Source organism: Podarcis bocagei (genome assembly GCF_964188305.1).
Source record: "Podarcis bocagei genome assembly, chromosome: 10".
Taxonomy (NCBI): Eukaryota; Metazoa; Chordata; class Lepidosauria; order Squamata; family Lacertidae; genus Podarcis; species Podarcis bocagei.
In genome coordinates this window covers 60,579,550-60,599,279 of record NC_138135.1, presented here as the reverse complement: position 1 = coordinate 60,599,279, position 19,730 = coordinate 60,579,550, and the positions used below count along the sequence as shown (strand labels likewise).

At 43.3% G+C, this 19,730-nt stretch overlaps 1 protein-coding gene across 13 annotated transcripts in view; it reads left to right on the top strand.

Moving 5' to 3' along the window:
* The window catches only part of CADPS2 (calcium dependent secretion activator 2), a 356,172-nt gene that overhangs the window by 204,096 nt on the left and 132,346 nt on the right, over positions 1-19,730 (top strand). For all 13 annotated transcript variants that reach the window (XM_081211433.1, XM_081211428.1, XM_081211431.1 and 10 more), the window contains exons 9-11: positions 12,320-12,386; positions 16,939-17,047; positions 17,324-17,524. In XM_081211433.1, coding sequence (XP_081067559.1) covers positions 12,320-12,386; positions 16,939-17,047; positions 17,324-17,524 — 377 coding nt within the window. The remainder of the gene's footprint in view (positions 1-12,319; positions 12,387-16,938; positions 17,048-17,323; positions 17,525-19,730) is intronic.

Genomic DNA, 19,730 nt, shown 5'->3' with positions numbered 1-19,730 from the left:
TGCTATTAAACAACTAATAAGTGTGTTGACTTGAAACTTTCTTGTTTCCTTGATGAGTTCCAAACCTCTGGCAGTGTTTTAAAATATTTTTGTTAAATTAATTTCTTTGGCAGCTTTTGTTTAAAAAGAAGGAGAAGAAGAAGAAGAAATGTGATTATGAGTGATTACAAAAATAATTACAAGATACCGCAAATAGCTTGGTTCATAAATTATGGGGTATATGCTAAATTGTTTCATGACTGTAGCTGTGGAACAGGTTGAAAACCAGTAAAGTGCAGTGGTTGTAATTTTGGTCTAAGAGTGCAGAGATGTCACCATGAAGTTCAGGGAGTGAGCTGGGCTGGACCAGCCATACTCTCTCAGCTGATGTGAGGACAATGTTTGGACTCTTGGGCACACCATGTAAGTTTTAAGGACTGGTTTTAATTCCTGCATTGCAGGGGGTTAGACTAGATGGCCAACTCTGCAGTTCTATGATTCCATGAAAATGCTGTATTTTAAATAGTTGCAACCCACCCTGGAACCTCAGGGTGAAAGGCTGGTAATAAATTAAAATGATGGTGGTGACAATGATAAGAACTGCTGCTCCATGTTCCCTGAAGGAAAGGCTAGATTTCAAATGTACCCAGATAAATAAAAATAGCCATGTATACTTCAGTTCATTATTATTTTAATTATTTATTTATTTATTTATTTATTTTTACAGTAGTACCTCGGGTTATAAACACCTCGGGTTAAAACACTTCGGGTTACAAACTCCATTAACCCGGAAGTAGTACCTCAGGTTAAGAACTTTACCTCAGATTAAGAACAGAAATCGCTCAGGTTAAGAACAGTTTCAGGTTAAGAACGGACCTCCGGAATGTATTAAGTTCATTACCCGAGGTACCACTGTATTATTATTATTATTATTAATATTATTATTATATTTTATTATTTATACCCTGCCCATTTGGCTGGGTTTCCCCAGCCACTCTGGGCAGCTCCCCACAGAATATTAAAAACACGATAAAACATCAAACATTAAACATTTCCCTAAACAAGGTAAATTTGGAAACACAGTTCTCCAGCCCAAGCAGTGCTTACGAAAATACATATGCTGGTGAAAATAGGATCCAGAAATGTTAGAAGAAATATGCCTACAAAAGGTATGTTTTTAAGGAGAAATTTGCAGTCAAATACCACTGAATTTTCATAAGGACATTTTTAAAAAATTACTAGCTGGTATGGAAATCTGGAGAACTTAATAAGATTGGAAAGGTGAGAAACTGAAATGGAAATGTTTTCCCTTTCCTAATAGTGCATAAGAGAAATTATCACTGGAGAAAGATGGTTTTGGCTTTCTTATAGTAGTACATGTGTACAGCATATCCACAATTGCATCCTAGTTACTGGGGAACTGCAGGGTAATGAAGCCTTCTGAACTTCTGCCCCCCTCCCCTTTTAATCCAAGGGAACTGATCCTGTGATCTGTCGTACTGGGTGACAATCATCTCTTCTCCTGGCACTGGAGCTCAACCCTAGGCCCTCAATTTTACAGTGTTAAGCTCACAACCTATTGTACTTCCAAGTAAGGTTGCTAGAAAGGATCACAAAGTAATGGCTGAGTTTACCTGCACTATTGAGTGTCCCTGCAAAAAGGCTGTGTTACGAAAGGCTACCAGGAGTCAATTATTTGTCTTACATGTAACTTTCAAAATAATAGAAGTGTGGGCCTCCTGATTGAACATTTCTTGAGAGCATGTGCTGATTTCGCTTTTTTGCGTGTTGGTGAAGGTAGATGGTCAGAATAAAAATATGTAAGTGAAAAAAGAGGCACGGCATATTATCTAATAGAACAGTTATGTGGCTAAAGGTTAATTTTTTATTTTTTATTTATACCCTACCCATCTGACATGGTTTCCACTTTTGTTCCACTTTTGAAAGGAACCATTTCAGAGTCTGTTGTTTTGCTCCTTCCCCATTTTTGTTTCTTTTTCTTCAGTCCTTTCAAAAAAAAATAAAAAAAATTGGGGAGGGTGGCTTGACATTTAGGCTAGTTTATCTGAATCACCGAAGAATTTATGCTTTTGAATTATGGTGCTGGAGGAGAGTCTTGAGAGTCCCATGGACTGCAAGAAGATCAAACCTCTCCATTCTTAAAGAAATCAGCAGCCCTGAGTGCTCACTGGAAGGACAGATCCTGAAGCTGAGGCTCCAATACTGTGGCCACCTCATGAGAAGAGAAGACTCCTTGGAAAAGACCCTGATGTTGGGAAAGATGGAGGGCACAAGGAGAAGAGGACGACAGAGGACGAGATGGTTGGACAGTGTTCTCGAAGATACCAGCATGAGTTTGACCAAACTGCGGGAGGCAGTGGAAGACAGAAGTGCCTGGCGTGCTCTGGTCCCTAGGGTCACGAAGAGTCGGAAACGACTTAACGACTAAACAACAAAACATCTGATGTATTTATCTCTATTTCTATGCAAGCATATATTAAGAATAATGTTTAAATGCAGGTGTTTTTTAAAGGAATCTATTCACTTTCTTTCTTTTTCTTGTATTGGATTTAGAATGATTATTTAGACTGCAATCCTGGGTTGAAGTCCCATTGAACTGAATTTACTTACTTTTGAGGAGGACGTGAATAGGATTGCTCTGATAGAACAGCTGCTTGGATCAAGATCAGGTTGTGACTGTTTTGGGACTTTTGTTGGAAATTATAAAAGGGTTCCTGCATAATTTCTGATTTTGTAAGCATGCATTCAGAAGGAAGAGAAACGTCTTGATACAGGAGGCGAGAAGTGACCACTAATTATCTAAGAAAAAAGTGGCATAAATAATATTATTTTGTTTTCTCTTTAGGTTTTTTTTTAACTTAAAGGTATTGAATCCCCTTGTTTGCAGAAAGTGGTCTGCAAAGGTGATTTAATAGATTCGTTTATTTTCATTTATGGCCCACGTTTATTCCATCATAAAATGCAAGGCAGTTTAGCTGGGGTTCCCAGGTGGTTTTCAGGCACTGAAAAAGCCTTGACCTACTTCATTTCAACAAGGTAGAGCACCATGCTCTATGCAGCTACAGTAAGTAAAGAATAAGAGTGGAGTGTTTCTGAAGATGTAACTCCCACCGTGGCAGTGGTCTAGCAAACATTTTGGAAGCCCAGTGGGCAGTTTTTCTTGGCTTATGGGGGGGGGGGGGAACGACCCTCTAGCTTCACCTTTTCTTTTTTAAAGAAACCCCTTTTTTAAAAAAATAAAAATATTATCTATACCCCGCCCATCTGGCTGAGTTTCCCCAGCCACTCTGGGCGGCTCCCAATCGAGTGTTAAAAACAATACTGCATTAAATATTAAAAACTTCCCTAAACAGGGCTGCCTTTTAGTAAGGTTGCAGAGAACCTACAAACAACATATATACCTTCTACTTTTAGGTTATAAAAACCTACCTACCTACTGTTTGAGGGTGATATATCTGTTGCGTAAGCACTCTGTGTTTGACAGGCAAACTTTCCTGACTTGCAGTGACTGCCAGCGTAATGCTTATATTTGTTTCAGTTGTCTTTATCAGTGAGATGTAGGGTGTGCTTCACTTTACATGTGGGATGTGCTTCATTTTTCTTTAGTCAGAAAAATTGGAAGTTCCAGCTGGCCTGTATTGTTCAGAAACTGAACTGATGAATCTCTGTTGCTTTACATTTGTGGCAACAGCCAATATCTTGAGCCTCCTTCATTATGCCTGTACTAATGGGCAAAATATACAGGAAGGAGTAGAAGTAAAGTGGGGGAGGGAGGAAATCAAAGAAATATCTGGGGTTTAAATGCCAGTTTTCCTATTCATGATAGAAGCATCTCGTTCATTGGAAGTAAATAGAAATGTTCTCCATTATTGTTTAGCTTTCTTGACACTCAAGATATTTGTACTTAGCAAACATAATTGCAACAGCTGTTTGGGCTGATTCTTCCCCCCTTTCCCCCCCTTCCACCTATTTGTTGTGAAGATGTATTTAGTCTTCTTTCTCAAGAGCGCAGAAAAGTACTAAAATCAATCTGGAAATGTTTGCTGCTACGCTTCTGATGACCCAGGCCATATTGTCGCCTTGAGTCTGTTGTCTCTCTCATCCTCAATGGAAGGCAAAAAAAGAGGGGGGGGGGCTTAATCTTGTAGGGTTAAATAAAAGAAGGAATGTGGTACAAGGAAAGATTCCTTTTATGCTAGGCAACAACACTGAACATGTCGTGATGACTGAAAGTGCCTGTGGGCATTTGGTCCCTATTGGTTCTCACATTGAATGCAATGATGCCCACAGATAGCCTGTATTGTTGTCAGTTAAATGGGATCATGAGTGTCTGAAAGGTGTTTGAGAATGAACTGAAAATCATTTTCACAAGTGGATGATTACTTCTGCCACATGTTAACCGAACTCTATCAGAATGGCCCAGATTTTGAGACTGCATTAATTGCTCTTTCAACCTTGACTGAGGTTTCTTTTTAAGAAAGCCCTTTGCCGGACTAAACAGCTATGTGTATTGATTTTTTTCCCTCCTTCTTCCCCTTGTTGTGTTTTCCCCTATTGTGATAAATAAAACCTTATAGAAAGCAGAGAAGTTGTATTCAGGATGCATATGGGATTGTTCCATTCCTTAGAATAAAAAACACACACAACCAAACAAGGAGAAAACAATCTCTCCGAAAGTCATAAAGCCAGCCATCTCACGTGAATGAATTGTTCCAGTATTCCATAGACAAATTATTCATTCTGCTAGCCATTAGTAATGAGGACATTGTCATCAACATGTAGAACTGTGAAAACTCCCAGCTTGGTTTTAATGCATAAACTTTTGTTCTCTCTGTACATATTTGACATACTGGCAGATAATAGAAACTATCATTGTTGTGTATTTTGATTTTTTTGTTCCTTTTAGAACTTAACTTCAGGTGGCAGGGGAAGAATCTTTTCCACATGCTGTATTAACAATTTTGATTATTGCATTTAACACAAAACACCGCTTTCTTGTTGTGGAAGTCAGCACATCCGAGAAGGGATTTGTATAAGGATAGTCACTTGGAATATGTGGCACGGGGAAACAACCCAGGACCCATTATAACGTTTGTTATTTTGAAAAATACATTTCAATAATGTCTTTGAAATGTCAGTGGTGCTAAATGGGGGACTTTGCACACTCAAAAAGTCGCAGAGAAGAGAGCTCATTATGTAATGGATTAATTAGACATAGATTAGGCTGCAGTCCTCTATGTTTTGCATTTCCCTGCCGAAGGGCAGAGGGGAGGATCCAACCACCTAAGACCATAACCCAGTGACAGAGCAACTGTTCCATATATACAGTAAATCCCAGATTCAACCCCCAACATCTACAAATGGTGTGGAAAATACTCCTGAAAACCTGGAGATCTGCTGTCAGCTAGTGTAGACATTATTGAGCTCAGTGGACCAGTGGTCTGACTCAGTATACTGCAGCTTCTTATTTACCCAAAAGGCTCTTCCCTCCAACCATGGAAACCTCCTCAGTCCTTGCCCTTTTGATATCGGAGCTCCAATATCAATAGAAGTAGAAAGGTGGTGCGTTGGAAATCATGTATCCCAAAGATCTAGAGGAGCGATGGGGAACTTCTGGTACCCAAACCAGTCTTGGCCCATCGGGGGTCCGTGTTGGTCCATTGTGTACCTGTCCATCAGCTGACACCTCTGGGGGTTCAATTCTCTGGGGACTGAGCCACCCATTTATCAGCTGATGAAGGCGGGGTGGGGTTGAGTCCTGCTCACTTTGGCTCCATACACCTGGGAACAAGGTGCATAGCCAAAGCAGTGCGGGGCTATTTGAAAGCCCCTTTGCAAAGAGCCTCACGCTGCTTTATAAACCTCCGATTTTAGCATGGCATTTCCTGATTGTTGTAGCTTTTGCCTTTCCACTTCAGTTCTGGGCAATGTGAGTAGGGGTTTATTTAATTTCCCCCTTTGCATTGTTGTAACCAATACAGAAGCATGGGAAGAAGCAAGGCTTTTCCTGAAACCTGGTGAAGAATTCCAGAATTGGGGAAGCATACTGACCAAGCCTGCAATCTTATAACATACTTGAATTCAGTGGGACTTACTTCAGAGTAGGCATGTTTGTGATTACACCGTAAATCAATGCGAATTTCAGGAAGATTTGTGCATTTAGAAATGCGTGCAAACATTTTGGGGAGCTTGTAATCAAAGTTTGACGAGCTTAAATGGATCGTAGAAGACAAGGGGGTATTGCAGGCCTTGAAAGAACACGTGGAGGGGGTTGCAAGCTGCAAAATCTAGCTTCTTTGCTAGTTCCCACACCCTCCATTATACCTTAACATCTGCCACCACCACACAACCCCCAACATCTCCATATTCAACAAACGGAAGGCGTTCTACATGTATACAGATGTATTGGGTAAAGAGCAGCCATTTTGTACTGTTTGCTTTAAAATACAGGGCGGTGCACATAATGTTGCATGCGGTGCTGTGTTCCTCTATATATACCTTCCCTGCAGGAAAAGGTTACAGCATTTTCAACCTTTCTGAAAGTGGAGGAGGAGGGAGTGGGAGATCAGCCAGCAGAGACCTCCTTGGAGAGTCTGGGCGATCCTCCTTCTCCAAGAACTCATCGATCACTTCACATTCAAGAGCAGAGAATGCAGAGCAGTGTGGCTCCTGGGATTTCCCGTAGGCTCTCAGGATGTTGTTGGGGACGGAAGAGGAGGGACTCAGCTTAGGCAATGTCTCCCTTGCATGGAGACATGGGTTCTTTGCCTTGCACCCAGATGACTGAATAAAACCCATAAATACGAACTTGCTTGTTCTTCTTGCCTTTGATGCTACTGGCGGGGAGGAGAGGATTAGCCATGCCTGACATCAAGTGTGTTTCATACACTTTGATGTAGCTGTAGGCTCCAGGTATAGCTAGAGGGGAGAGGTAATGTTTGGGATATCAGCCACCTGTGAGGGTCAGTGCCAGTCACCTGTGTTAATCATGCGATGTAGCCTGCCTGGGCCTATAAAGGTTGGGTGTGGACCAGCCATCTCCTTGCTCTGGAGTCCGTCCCATGGAATGCTGGGAGCAGGGGCAAGGAGGGAGCCATCGGACCTTTGCTATAAGTTTGTACCCTTTTTTAAATAAGCTGTTAGACCTGATCACTCTGGCAGTTTGGGCACCTTTTTCTTTTTTTAATAAATTTAAACGATTTTCATAAGTTCCCTTGGGCTTCCCTCCTTCCCTTTCGTGGGTCCTTATGTTAACTTTTTCTCCTGCACCTTCTCTGTTAATCCAATTCTATTAATTCTCCGATAAAACCATAGCCCACCTTTTAACTACAAGCTTCATTCCAATCCTAGTAATAATGTTAATTGTTTACAATGAATGTTTTAGGGAAATTAGATATTTTCCCCATTCCTTATTGAAATTTTGGCCTTCCTGATTCCTATTCCTTCCCCTCGGTTTTGCCATTTCTGCATAGTCCGTCAGTTTAATCTGCCATTCTTCTCAGGTAGGGACTGTGCCTTATTTCCATCTCTGGGCTAATAGTGTCCGGGCAGCAGTAGTCACATACATGAAAAGTCTCTTCTGGTCGCTTGGAATTTCAGCACCTACAATTAAAAAAAAAAAAAGGCTTCTGGGTCGTTGTTTTTAGAAAAGGTTATTTTAATAATAATAATAATAATAATAATAATAATAATAATAATAATAATAATAATAATTTATTATTTGTACCCCGCCCATCTGGCTGGGTTTCCCCAGCCACTCTGGGCGGCTTCCATAGAAACCAAAAAACACTAAAATATCATACATTAAAAACTTCCCTGAACAGGGCTGCCTTAAGATGCCTTCTGAATGTCAGGTAGTTTTTTATCATTTTGACATCTGATGGGAGGGCGTTCCACAGGGCGGGCGCCACTACTGAAAAGGCCCTCTGCCTGGTTCCCTGTAGCTTTGCTTCTCGTAATGAGGGAACCACCAGAAGGCCCTTGGCGCTGGACCTCAGCGTCCGGGCAGAACGATGGGGGTGGAGACGCTCCTTCAGGTATACTGGGCCGAAGCCATTTAGGGCTTTAAAGGTCAACACCAGCATTTTGAATTGTGCTCGGAAACGTACTGGGAGCCAATGTAGTTCTTTCAAGACCGGTGTTATGTGGTCTCGGCGGCCGCCCCCAGTCACCAGTCTAGCTGCCGCATTCTGGATTAGCTGTAGTTTCCGAGTCACCTTCAAAGGTAGCCCCATGTAGAGTGCATTGCAGTAGTCCACCACATATGATAGAAGGTGCCTGGGCTCCTTTTTTTGGAATTTCCTCCATATCCGAACTCCTGTGAACCCTCTGCCGGCTCTGCAGGGATATTTCAATTGGCGTAGTTGGCAGGATATTTCAGGGCAGTCACCTTGTGAAGCTGAACGGCAGGAGAGTCAAGACAGGTAACAGGAGGAACCTTTTCCCACGATGCATATTTGCTACCTTGAGATGGTGTGATGGCCACCAGCTCAGGCAACTAGCTTTAGAATGGGCTTCAATAAATCAATGAAGGACGAGGCTGTCACTAGAAATTATATTTCTTCCTATCCGAGACTGTGTGCCTCAGAGGACTCATATCATGTGTATGAGAGGAATGTTGTGGTTCGAGGACCCGACCCCCGCAATGCGAAATGAATACACAAGGACACGTGATGTAAGGTTAATGGGCAAGGTAAGGCCACAACTTTATTGATTACAGCAGTGAAAAGGTATTGGCTTAGGCATTGGATCTCTAAAACAAGTGGGTTTATTCACCAGTAGGTGGAGCCTGTTGATGCTAATCCAACTATAGGCTCTCCCCTGATGTCACCGAGGGTCGTGCCATGGCCTCCCACCAAGCAGGCATCGGACAGAGTACACGACCGCCAGATTCCTTTAACGGAATACCCAAAAATTGAAGGCATAGGCGATGGCCACACCTAGCCCTTCGACACACCACAACACATTATTCCAATGCCTAACCTACCCACCAATACCACAAGTGTTGTGACGATTGCTACGAGGTAGGCGAAAAAACCAAAAAGCCTAATGCCAAATGGAAAAACTCCTACCAGGCCCCCTGGACAACCAGGGCGACCAACCTAAGGTCCATAGCAAGGCCAATGACCTAAGCCCTAACTCAAAGGGAGTGGAGGGTGGGTGACTCGTGATGAGACGACGGCGAAGAATGAGGCCGGGGAGAGGCTGGCGCCGCAGCAAAAGGCTGCTGAACACGCCCCCTCTGAGGCACCTGGTTGGGTGCCTGCCAAGGGGCGTGGGCGCCAGCCAGGTGAGGTGGAGGAACATGTCCCACTTGTGAGCTTTCTAACAGCATTTGGTTGACCACTGGGGGAGATGGAATACTGAACTAAGATAGATTTTTTTTATCCAGTCCAAAAGGTCTTTACTTACATTCTTTTCTTTTTTAAAATAAATTTTATTTTCAGTCTACAAATACACACCTTCCAATCACATACTTCTAATGCAAATACATATCAGACTTCCCTTCCCAACGTTTTGTGGTTTCTTCTCTTACTGAAATTTTTAACACTGCCTTTTCCACTTTACTCCATTTTTTAATTACCGTATTTTTTGCACCATAACACTCACTTTTTTCCTCCTAAAAAGTAAGGGGAAATGTCTGTGCGTGTTATGGAGGGAATGCCTACGGGTGGCATGCCTATGGATTTTCCTCCTCTAAAAACTACGTGCGTGTTATGGTCGGGTGCGTGTTATAGAGCGAAAAATACGGTATTATACTATTAAGCTTAATAATTCTTTTAACTGCTTGATTTAAATTAGCTCTATTAAGGTACTTAATTGAAAAAATGATTTTTCAGATATTCCACAAATGTTCCCCACTCCTTGATAATCCCCCCCCTCTTGGTTTCTTACCACACCCGTTAATTTTGCCATTTCAGCATAATCCATTGATTTCATCGGCCACTCTTCCTTAGTTGGAACAGTATCCTCTTTCCTCCTCTGGGCAAATACCATTCTGGCTGCAGTTGTAGCATACATAAACCAATTTCTAAGGGCCTTCAGAATTTCTGTGTTCACTATCCCTAAAAGAAACGCTTTGGGTTTTTTTACTAAAAGTTATTTTAAACATTTTCTTCAATTCATTGCAAATCATTTCCCATAAAGCGTTGGTTCTCTTACAGGACCACCACCATATGGTAGAAAGTGCCTTCTTTTTCTTTACATTTCCAACACAGATTTGATTTTGATTTACACATTTTTGCAAGTCTGCTAGCAGATAAATATCATCTATATATCTTTTTCTTTCAATGTATAACATGCTGTGAATTTCAAATCTACGTTCCATAGTTTCTCCCATGCAGCCATTTCAATATTGTGACCGATATCTCTTGCCCAGTGGATCATCACAGATTTCACCTGCTCCTTTGCCAGAGCTCTTCCCTAGCATATGCCCAGGAAAGTGTTTTGAGTTGTGATAAGGAAAAAGCTCTTCTGCATTCTGCTGAGCATGCTTTCCCTTTCACCGGAAACATCTCAATAATGCTAATATAAGGAATAAAGGGCAGGTTTTCAGAGCAAATGGTCTTCCGGGCAAGCTATAGCTCCTTTGCCGCTTCCTTTTTTTGAAAGCCAGCAAAATCCTGCCTTTCATCTTGAGTAGCAAGAGTATGAGACTTTCTGACCCAGCTGAGACAGTAAGGTAGTTCAGTAGTAATCCTATTTGCATTGGGTCTGCTTTGCATACGGGAATGGTATGTCATTATACCATTGTAAACACTGCAGCCTGAGCGTGTGTTTGGAATATTGGCCTGCACACAGACACACTTCCTTCTGTGCAAGCGTGAATGAAGAAAATGGATTGCTGCACGCAAATTGTATTTCCATAGGTGATTTATTCTTCGAAGCGTCTGAGTGCAAAGAGGTGGCAGCCTTTTAGGGGTGTAAAAAAGTAGAGAATCCACCTGGACGATATTCTCCTCTCTCCATGCCTCTTTAGATGGAAAGACTTGGGTGTACATCTTAGGTCAAGCTTAACGCAATGCAAGCTTCTCTTCGAATGACAATACAGGATCTTTTTCAAAAACAAGCAGGGTTGCTTTGTGTTTAATATTTACAGGAAGGTTCTTAAAACTGGGGTGGGGCACAGCTAACCTGTGGCCTCCAGATGTTGCTGTACTCCCCAGGGAATTACCATATTTTTTGCTCTACAAGACTCACTTTTCCCCTCCTAAAAAGTAAGGGGATATGTGTGCGCATCTTATGGAGCGAATGCAGGCTGCGCAGCTATCCCAGAAGCCAGAACAGCAAGAGGGATTGCTGCTTTCACTGCGCAGCGATCCCTCTTGCTGTTCTGGCTTCTGAGATTCAGAATATTTTTTTCTGGTTTTCCTCCTCCCAAAACTAGGTGCATCTTGTGGTCTGGTGCGTCTTATAGAGCGAAAAATACGGCGGTGTTATTTTTTTGGTCTTTGAAGCATTTTATCAGCGTAGACTTTCTTATCAAACTGCTATTTCCCCTTGTGTAATTAACTACATCTTGACATACAAAATGTTACAAATACATTGAGTGTTCTTCTAGTGTTTAGAAGAGGCACCATCATGAGTAAAATTTTGATGGAGAATAGAAACCTACTGTTATAATAAACAGCAGATGAATTGCAGAAAACTAGAGTCGGCAATGCAGACAAACAGCCTGTACAGTGGTACCTCGGGTTACAGACGCTTCAGGCTACAGACGCTTCAGGTTACAGACTCCGCTAACCCAGAAATAGTACCTCGGGTTAAGAACTTTGCTTCAGGATGAGAACAGAAATTGTGCAGTGGCAGCAGGAGGTCCCACTAGCTAAAGTGGTACCACAGGTTAAGAACAGTTTCAGGTTAAGAACGGACCTCCAGAACGAATTAAGTTCTTAACCCAAGGTACCACTGTAGTTTGGCACGCGGAGGTCTGCTTCACATAGTAGGATTTTAACATCCCGAAGGCCGACCACACTGAAGTCACAGTGGTGAGCCAAGAACTCACCAGTTTAAAATTTGCCTCACCAATAAACTTAACAAGGTAATGTTCAGCAAATCTTAACCCCATGGAAGACAATACTGACTTGCTTTACAAGATTGCTGAAAAGATGAGTAATATGATATCTGTATCATACTTGAGTTGAAAATAAAATTGTAAGCATATCACGCAGAAAATTATACAGGAATTTTAAGGGCAGGTGGATAGAGGGTAAAACAAAAATCAAGTGCTTAAGTCAAAAGGAGCTCAAATAGTGTTGCTAGTATGCCACTGAGAGTCATTTTAGTGTAACATTTTAAATTATATTTTTTTACTTGGCAGGTATTTGTATGCACTTGGGCAGAAGGTTTGGAAAAGGTGGAAAAAGCGCTACTTCGTTCTTGTACAGGTTTGTAATGTTTGTTACCTGTTCAATATGGATAGTAGTATTGCCAAGAACATTGGTGGAGCAATAAAGCTTCAGTGTATGTAACAGCTCCAGTGTTGAAGCTGCATGTGTGTTTGTTTTTAGTTTTGCAGTTGAGAAATGTGAAATTTAGCCCATAGAACTGCTTCTGATTTCTTAAAACCTGGTTTCACCAAAACCTTTAGCATTCACAACACTTTTTCAAGTGGCCCCGTGATTATGTATGCAAGGGGTATACAGCATCAAGCCCTTCAGATGTCTGGGACTACAGATCCCATAATCCCTGTCCATTGGCTGTTCTGACAAGGGCTGATGGGAGACGTAGTCCAAAACACCTGGAGGGCAATACATTTGCTACCCTGATACATTTGTGGTTTGGATCATGGATTCCTATTAGAGTCTACCTAAGACATCTTCCAAAATCAGTCCTGAGAGAAATTCCACAATTAGTTATAAGCACATGGTCACCAAGAGCAGAACCCAATGAAGTCTCCAATAGGCCCAGCCAGGGTCATCTTCTGTGGGCCATTGCAAGAGTTTTCAAACTATTGGCCATGTGAACCAGTTTAGGTAATGCATTCAGTGACTCATTGCACACAAAAACAGCTAGAATGCAAATAGTTCTCAGAGAAGTTTACAGGTTGCTCAGCTAGCATTTTGCATGAGGAGTCCCATACATTAATTTTGGGCACACAGGGTGGAATAGGCACCAACAATCCACGTTCAGCCTCGAATTTCCAGGGTTTTGTTGTAGGGACTTGAAGGTCATGCAGTTAAACCAGCTCCAGCATTTCATAAGTGAGGCCTGAGAAGAACAATCATAGTGACTTGCAGGGAGAAAGGAGCTCTCAGGATACGGAGCAGGGCTTTTCAGAGTCCCTTGCCCAGTGCCCACAATAACTTTGGGGTTAAAGGAAGGGAAGGGTAGCTTTTTGCCCCTCCTCTTTGACATGAGGCAGAACATTCTCTCTGCTTGTTCTCAGCCTCAGGTTCGTGTGGGGAAGGATGAAAAAAAAAGAGCAGTATGCACGTGTCGGAAGATTTACAGACAGTAACCTCCATATTGAGCCATTATGAGTGTGGCTTTGTTTTCAGTACATGAGAAAAACTTCGCAGGAAGATGCAATGCTTGGTTGTCTAAAGACCTCTGTTCAATTACTGCAGCAGACTGTAGGGCTCTGTTCATTGATATAAGCTTATACAGGCCACTTGCAGCTTTATTGACAGTATAGGTAAAGCACACAGTGGCGAGGGATGAGCATTGTGATATTATTGATCCTTCATTGATACGTGTAGCGATTGCTTCGCAACTTCTGTTGCGGCTGGTGCATTTCAATATTGTGCGGGTGGTTTCTTTTTTCATACCCGCTCAAATTTAGATCCATGGTGTTCGAGAAAGCTGTTGTTTGAATTCATTTTGACCGTTGGGACACTTGAAGTCTCCCTTGCCCACGAGTATTCACTTGGTTATCTCAGTTATGTGAGCTGCCCTGCAGTTTCTGACAGACACAGATCAATAGAATTATGCCTAAGGACTGTAGCATTTATGCATGCTTAGTTTAGCTTATCCCAAGTTATTCATCAGCAGACATTCTAAATCAGTATCTCATACTGGTCTTTGCCTCAGATAAGATGTGATCATGAGTCTCTTTCCACTTACTAGTTGCTTAAATCAATATATTATCCTCCCCCCTCCCAGCATGCCATGTGATACTTCTTGTGAATGCCTAACACAACTACAATAATTTGCAAGGACTTTTTCCTCTCTTTTTACATTGTCAAGCAGGGGCACCAGCCTCCAAATATTGCCCACCGTTGAAGCTGCACAGCTGCAGCATTCAGCTCCGCCCCTGCCTCCTCCTGACAAGACTGCACAGGACATCAGTGTCACATTGCCCTCACAAGCCGGTGCCTCAGCCCACAACACAAATTCCAGTTGCTACAAGTGGGTTCTAGATCAAAACCTTCCAATATTTCCCCAGCCCCCCTAGCAGGAAGGATCCTGTTTAGGGTGCTAGGCAGCCAAACCATGCTTCCCTCCAAAATACTTTAAGCAGTTTGGGGCTGAAGTTGATTAACTACATCCACCCACCCACACCAATAATCTAGCTTTCGGTTTTGTTTTGAACCGCGTTCCTTCTGCTTTCTGATTCTGAGGTTGTCTCCAGAAAGGACCATCTTGTCCCCATGAAAGATCTGCCCTTGCATCTCCACATGCCCCCTCGCGCACTCAGCTGCTCATCCTGCTTTCCTCCACCTGCAATCTGATCTGAAGTGTGCAAGTCTGTTCCACCACTTCATTCTGCTGCATGAATAGGGCAGATGCAGAAGGACTCCAGGAAACAATACAAAGTGATGGGCATTTTGTTTCTGCTTTCATATCTTTTGCACTGTTGACACTTCAGGAGTTGTACAAAATCGGAACATTTTTTATTTCACCTCTGTGCAGCAGCATTTATCAAGAGGTTGATGAACTGTTGGGCTGCATAGTGAATAACACCATTAAGGGAACTAAGAAAAGCGACTTGCATCAGGTAGCACCAGACTGTTGAATTAGCTCAGCAACCTCTTGCCTGATAGTGACAATCACTTTCCATTTTACGTCTTCTACCCGGCAGATGATGCAACTGCTGGTTTTCTCAGCAAACACACAAGACTGGAGGCCCCATAATTTCCTAGTTGCATTTCCTGATTGCTGGGAAAATGCACAAAGTCAATCTGTATGTTCAGGAGGCATGTTTTGCCCTGGCATATCTGCACATGCTTTGTAAGGATAAGGTTCCGGGTTCAACTCCTGGCATGCGCACCTTCTCTCCTGCTTGGCAGCTTCATATGTAGTGGAAAGCAGCACAATCTAGAAAGGGTTTATGGGTGGGGGTACATGGAATGGTGATCTCAGCTGCAACTCAACATTTGTCATGGACTGGTTGGACGCAGAGGAGTAGTGGGAGGAACCAGCTGAGGAACCACGCAGGGAAGACGTTTCAGAGCCTGGGAACTGGTGGTGGGACAACAATGAGTGGTCAGAGGGAGAAGACCAGGAAGAGGAGGTGTTGGAAGCTGAAGAGGTATCAGGGCTCAGTGAGCTGGGAGAGTCTGAGAGAAGTCAAGAATCAGAGGGAGAAGCTGAATCAGGTGCGTGAGGTCAAGAGATGAGTAAGGCGGGTGGAGAGTCTTGCTGAGACAAGCTCTCCTCTCCCAGAACCAGAAGAGGGGTGAAAAGGGCGAAAGAGAGGTTGGATGCATGAAGGCACTGTCTCCAGGAAAAGCCCTGGAGAGGAGAGGACTTAGACTGCTGTGAGGTGGTGGGGACTTTCAGTCTTAGCAACTGATTTTCACAAAGTAATACCACCAGGAATGAGTTGCTGTGTTCATGAGGCCCGACACTCAGCCAAGTCTGTGGAGATCCCATTTTTGCTAATGAGGAGTTAACTCCAACTTTGAGCTGTGATCATTTTCCAAAGTTGCTGTTCTGTAGGTGGTGGTAGTTGTAGTTCTTTACACACTTATTTTTCTTAGCTTTTCACAGAGGAACACCCTTTTTCTCTCAGCCTCAGCCCACGCCCTCCCATTTATAGCTAATGGCGATAAGTCACTTCCTTGCCATACCTGGCAAATAAATATCCTCTCTCAGTTCACCCCCACCCCACCAGATAAAATGAGAAGTCCATCTCCCCAAAGACAAGAAACAGTTATACGGTACATGTTAGCAGAAAGAGAAGGACAACATGGGTGACCATCTCACAGATCAGAGTGGCCCAATTTTTGTCATTTTTAAAAAATGTGTATTTCTTTAAATATTACTTCGGCTCATTCAAAATTCATCCTTTTTATTTATAAAATTAAATCAATTTGATATCACTACAGTCTTAATGTTGCAAAGAGATCGGTAGCATTATCTATTATCCCCAGTGCCAAAATGCATTTGTCATTGAAAGACTAAACCGTAGCTTTGCTCTGATGCGTTGAGTCCATTTCAGGCTGTCCGTGTGAAAGTAATAGGACATCTTCATGATAGCCATCTTCAAATATTTCAAGGGCTGTCACGTGGAGGATGGAGAAAGCTTGTTTTCTTCTGCTCCGGGGGCTAGGACCCAAGCCAATGGATTCCAGTTGCAAGAAAGGAGATCCCAACTAAACATCGGGGGGGGGACCTTTCTGACACTAAGATCTGTTTGACAGTGGAACAGACTCCCACGAGAGTTGTGGACTCTCCTTCCTTGGAGGTTTTTTTAGTAGAGGTTGGATGGCCATCTGTCATGGAGGCTTTGGTTGAGATGCCTGCATTGCAGGGGGTTGGACTGAAAGACTCTTGGGGTCCCTTCCAACTCTACAATTGGAAGAGTCTATTCCTTCTCAGCTATGTGGAAAGAGTCTATTCCTTCTCAGCTATGTGGAAAGTTGCAGATAAGCAGTGGGCAGCTTATCTGCAACACACCAGGGAGTTGGGTGAGGTATCTTACCAGTCTTCTGCAAGTTGCAGTACAATACGACGTCATGAACTGTATCCAATCCAACTTCTTTTTAAACTCAGGTTAGCCAGTACACATTTGCAATGTGCAGCTACAGAGAGAAGAAATCTGAGCCCCAGGAGTTAATGCAGCTCGAAGGATACACTGTGGACTATACAGCGCCTCATGCAGGTATTTTGCTGTGTGATGCTTATTCGTTATTTATTCAACTGTTCTTGCAAATGATCTCATGTAGCTAAACAAAAACAAAAATTCTTCAATTGCAAAGTAAAACTAGCCAAGGGTCACAGAAAGAGGGGCAGGCAGGAGAAGCTTTCTGTAAAGCCCCTAAGTAGCAAATATTTGTGGCATTCTGTGGCCTGGTTCCTTTTTATGTTCCAACCTTGATCATATTGGAATGAAAGTCATATTGGAATCGGAGAATATGACTGATTATTGATTTTGCAGGTCTCCAGGGTGGTCAGATGTTCTTTAATGCAGTCAAAGAAGGTGACACGGTGATATTTGCCAGTGACGACGAGCAAGATAGAATCCTCTGGGTTCAGGCAATGTATAGAGCAACAGGTCAGTCCTATAAGCCCATTCCTGCAAGCCAAGCCCAGAAGATGAACCCAAAAGGAAGCAACATGCAGGCAGATGTGTTGCAGAGTAAGTTTGTTTTTGTTTTTTACTTTTAGGACTTCATTACTGTCATTAATCAGTATTGGAACTTGATCTTTCCCGACAGCTTGTGTCATGAAATGCCTGATTGCAGCTCATTACCACGCTTGCGCTACCTTTGAAAATGTACAGCTGATAATTTTAGAGCTCAAATGCAGATTTCCATGGAAACAGTATTTCCTTAAATAAATAAAAAAAAAGTGTTGTGGTGAGGGTTGTGGTTGGTTTTTTCCCCAGTGGTTCCATATTGTAATGTATATTTTTGATCTGGGACTTTGCATTGCTCAGCAGCTGTGCAACATCTGCACAAAGGCAGCGGCTGAAGTGATGGCAAAAAGCTCCCAGCCAGAACTGCATCTGAGGATGATTGAGGGTCTGGAAACTAAGCCTTATGAGGAGTGTTTGAGGGAATGGAGTATGTTTAGCCTGGTAAAGAGGCGACTGAGAGGAGACAATGATTTCTAAAGGGCTGTCATGTGGAGCTTGTTTTCTCCTGCTCTGGAGGCTAGGACCCGAACCAATGGATTCAAGTTGCAAGGAAGGAAATTCTGATTCAACACCAGGAAGGACTTTCTGATAGTAAGAGCTGTTCAGCAGTGGAACCAGGCTCCCTCGGAAGTTGATGGGCTGTCCTTCCTTGGAGGTTTTTAAGCAGAAGTTGGATGGCCACCTGTCATGGATGCTTTAGTTGAGATTGCAGAGGGTTGGACTTGATGATCCTTGGCTCCCCTTCCAACTCTACAGTTCTATGATTGCAAATAACCCTTTTGCCAGGGAAAGAACCAGAGAGGAAAGCAAAAGCTGCCATTCCATCCACAACAGCACCCTTGTCCTAGTGTCCGTCTGAGATGACCTCCTTTCTTTTGGGGATTGTAATGGCGACAATAAATTTGAAATGGAAAAGCAATGCTCCTTGGGATTGGATGATAGGTGTCAGGAGTGCGTGCAGGAGCCAGGCCCTGTGACTAGTAAGTCTTTGCAGAACTGGGACTTTCCTAAGTTTGTTCTGAAGAGGCAAGGCGTGGCCACACAGGTGAGGCCGATTGGTAACTCCCAGCACCTGGTGGCAAGAGCCGGGAAGGGATATAAGGTCAGCATTTCCCTTTGGCTCTTTGCCACAGCAACACATTTCCTGCCTTGCTGCGTTTGGCTCCTTTGCTCCTTGGACTCTTGACTTTGTGACTCCTTCCTTCTTGATCCTCGGACCCTTGGCTTCGTGACTCCTGGCTCTCTGACCCTCGGACTCTTGGCTTCCTGACTCCTGGCTTCTGGACTCCCGTTCCTGCTCCCACCCCGCTATCTTGCCCCCAGTCCTGACATCCCCAGCCAGGACTTTGACCGCCCGTGAACCAGAACCATGACAATAGGCCTCTTTCTCCATTAACCCACATCCTTAACGATACAGCCAGTGGAAAAGACAGGAGATATGTTTGTGATGGGGCCCTTGTCATGTCCGTGTCAGGGACTGGGCAGAGGATGAATAGTGGAGACCGTCTCCCCCTCCTAAGCTTTCCAGAGAAGAGGAAGACAGTATAGATTTACAACAGTGGCTTGAGGAGGTCACGGCTCAGAGGTAGATGAAGAGCAACGTTGGGAAATAATGGGAGAGGAGGAGGAGGAGGAGGCGGCAGAGCCAGAGCAGCTGGCTGACAGACCCTCTTCTCCCAGAACCCGGCAAGCATTGAAAGTAAGGGCTCGTAGGCAAATGGCCCTCAGCAGCCACCATAAGGTGGGTGGTGCTGTTGATGATTGAGGAGAGAAGGGGGTGGCAATGCCATTACTCCAAGTGGCTGCTTTTCTAAGCCTCTCTGTGTGAATATTGAATGAAAGACGTTGGTAAGAGCTTCCTTGTCTGTATTCCTGGCAGCCTACCGTGGAGGGATCGGATTCCCTGATGCCTGGCAGTCCTTGACAAATATCCCCTTCTGCTTCCATTCCCTTATGTAGCGAGCCATAGAGATCAGGACCAAAGGGGCTCTCTATAGTGACATTGTTAAGATTCTGCAGGTTTAGCATAAAAGGGTTTTGATCCTGGCTGTGGTCTTCTGGGATAAAATTATGGGAAGAGTCATTCACACCCGGGAGTGCAGTACAGTAGCCAAACACCTGGTATTGCAAGAACCAAAGGTATCACTTAGCAGTTATTGACCTCCAGGATCCATGTCAGTGGTTGATATCTCATAAAGTTACCTCC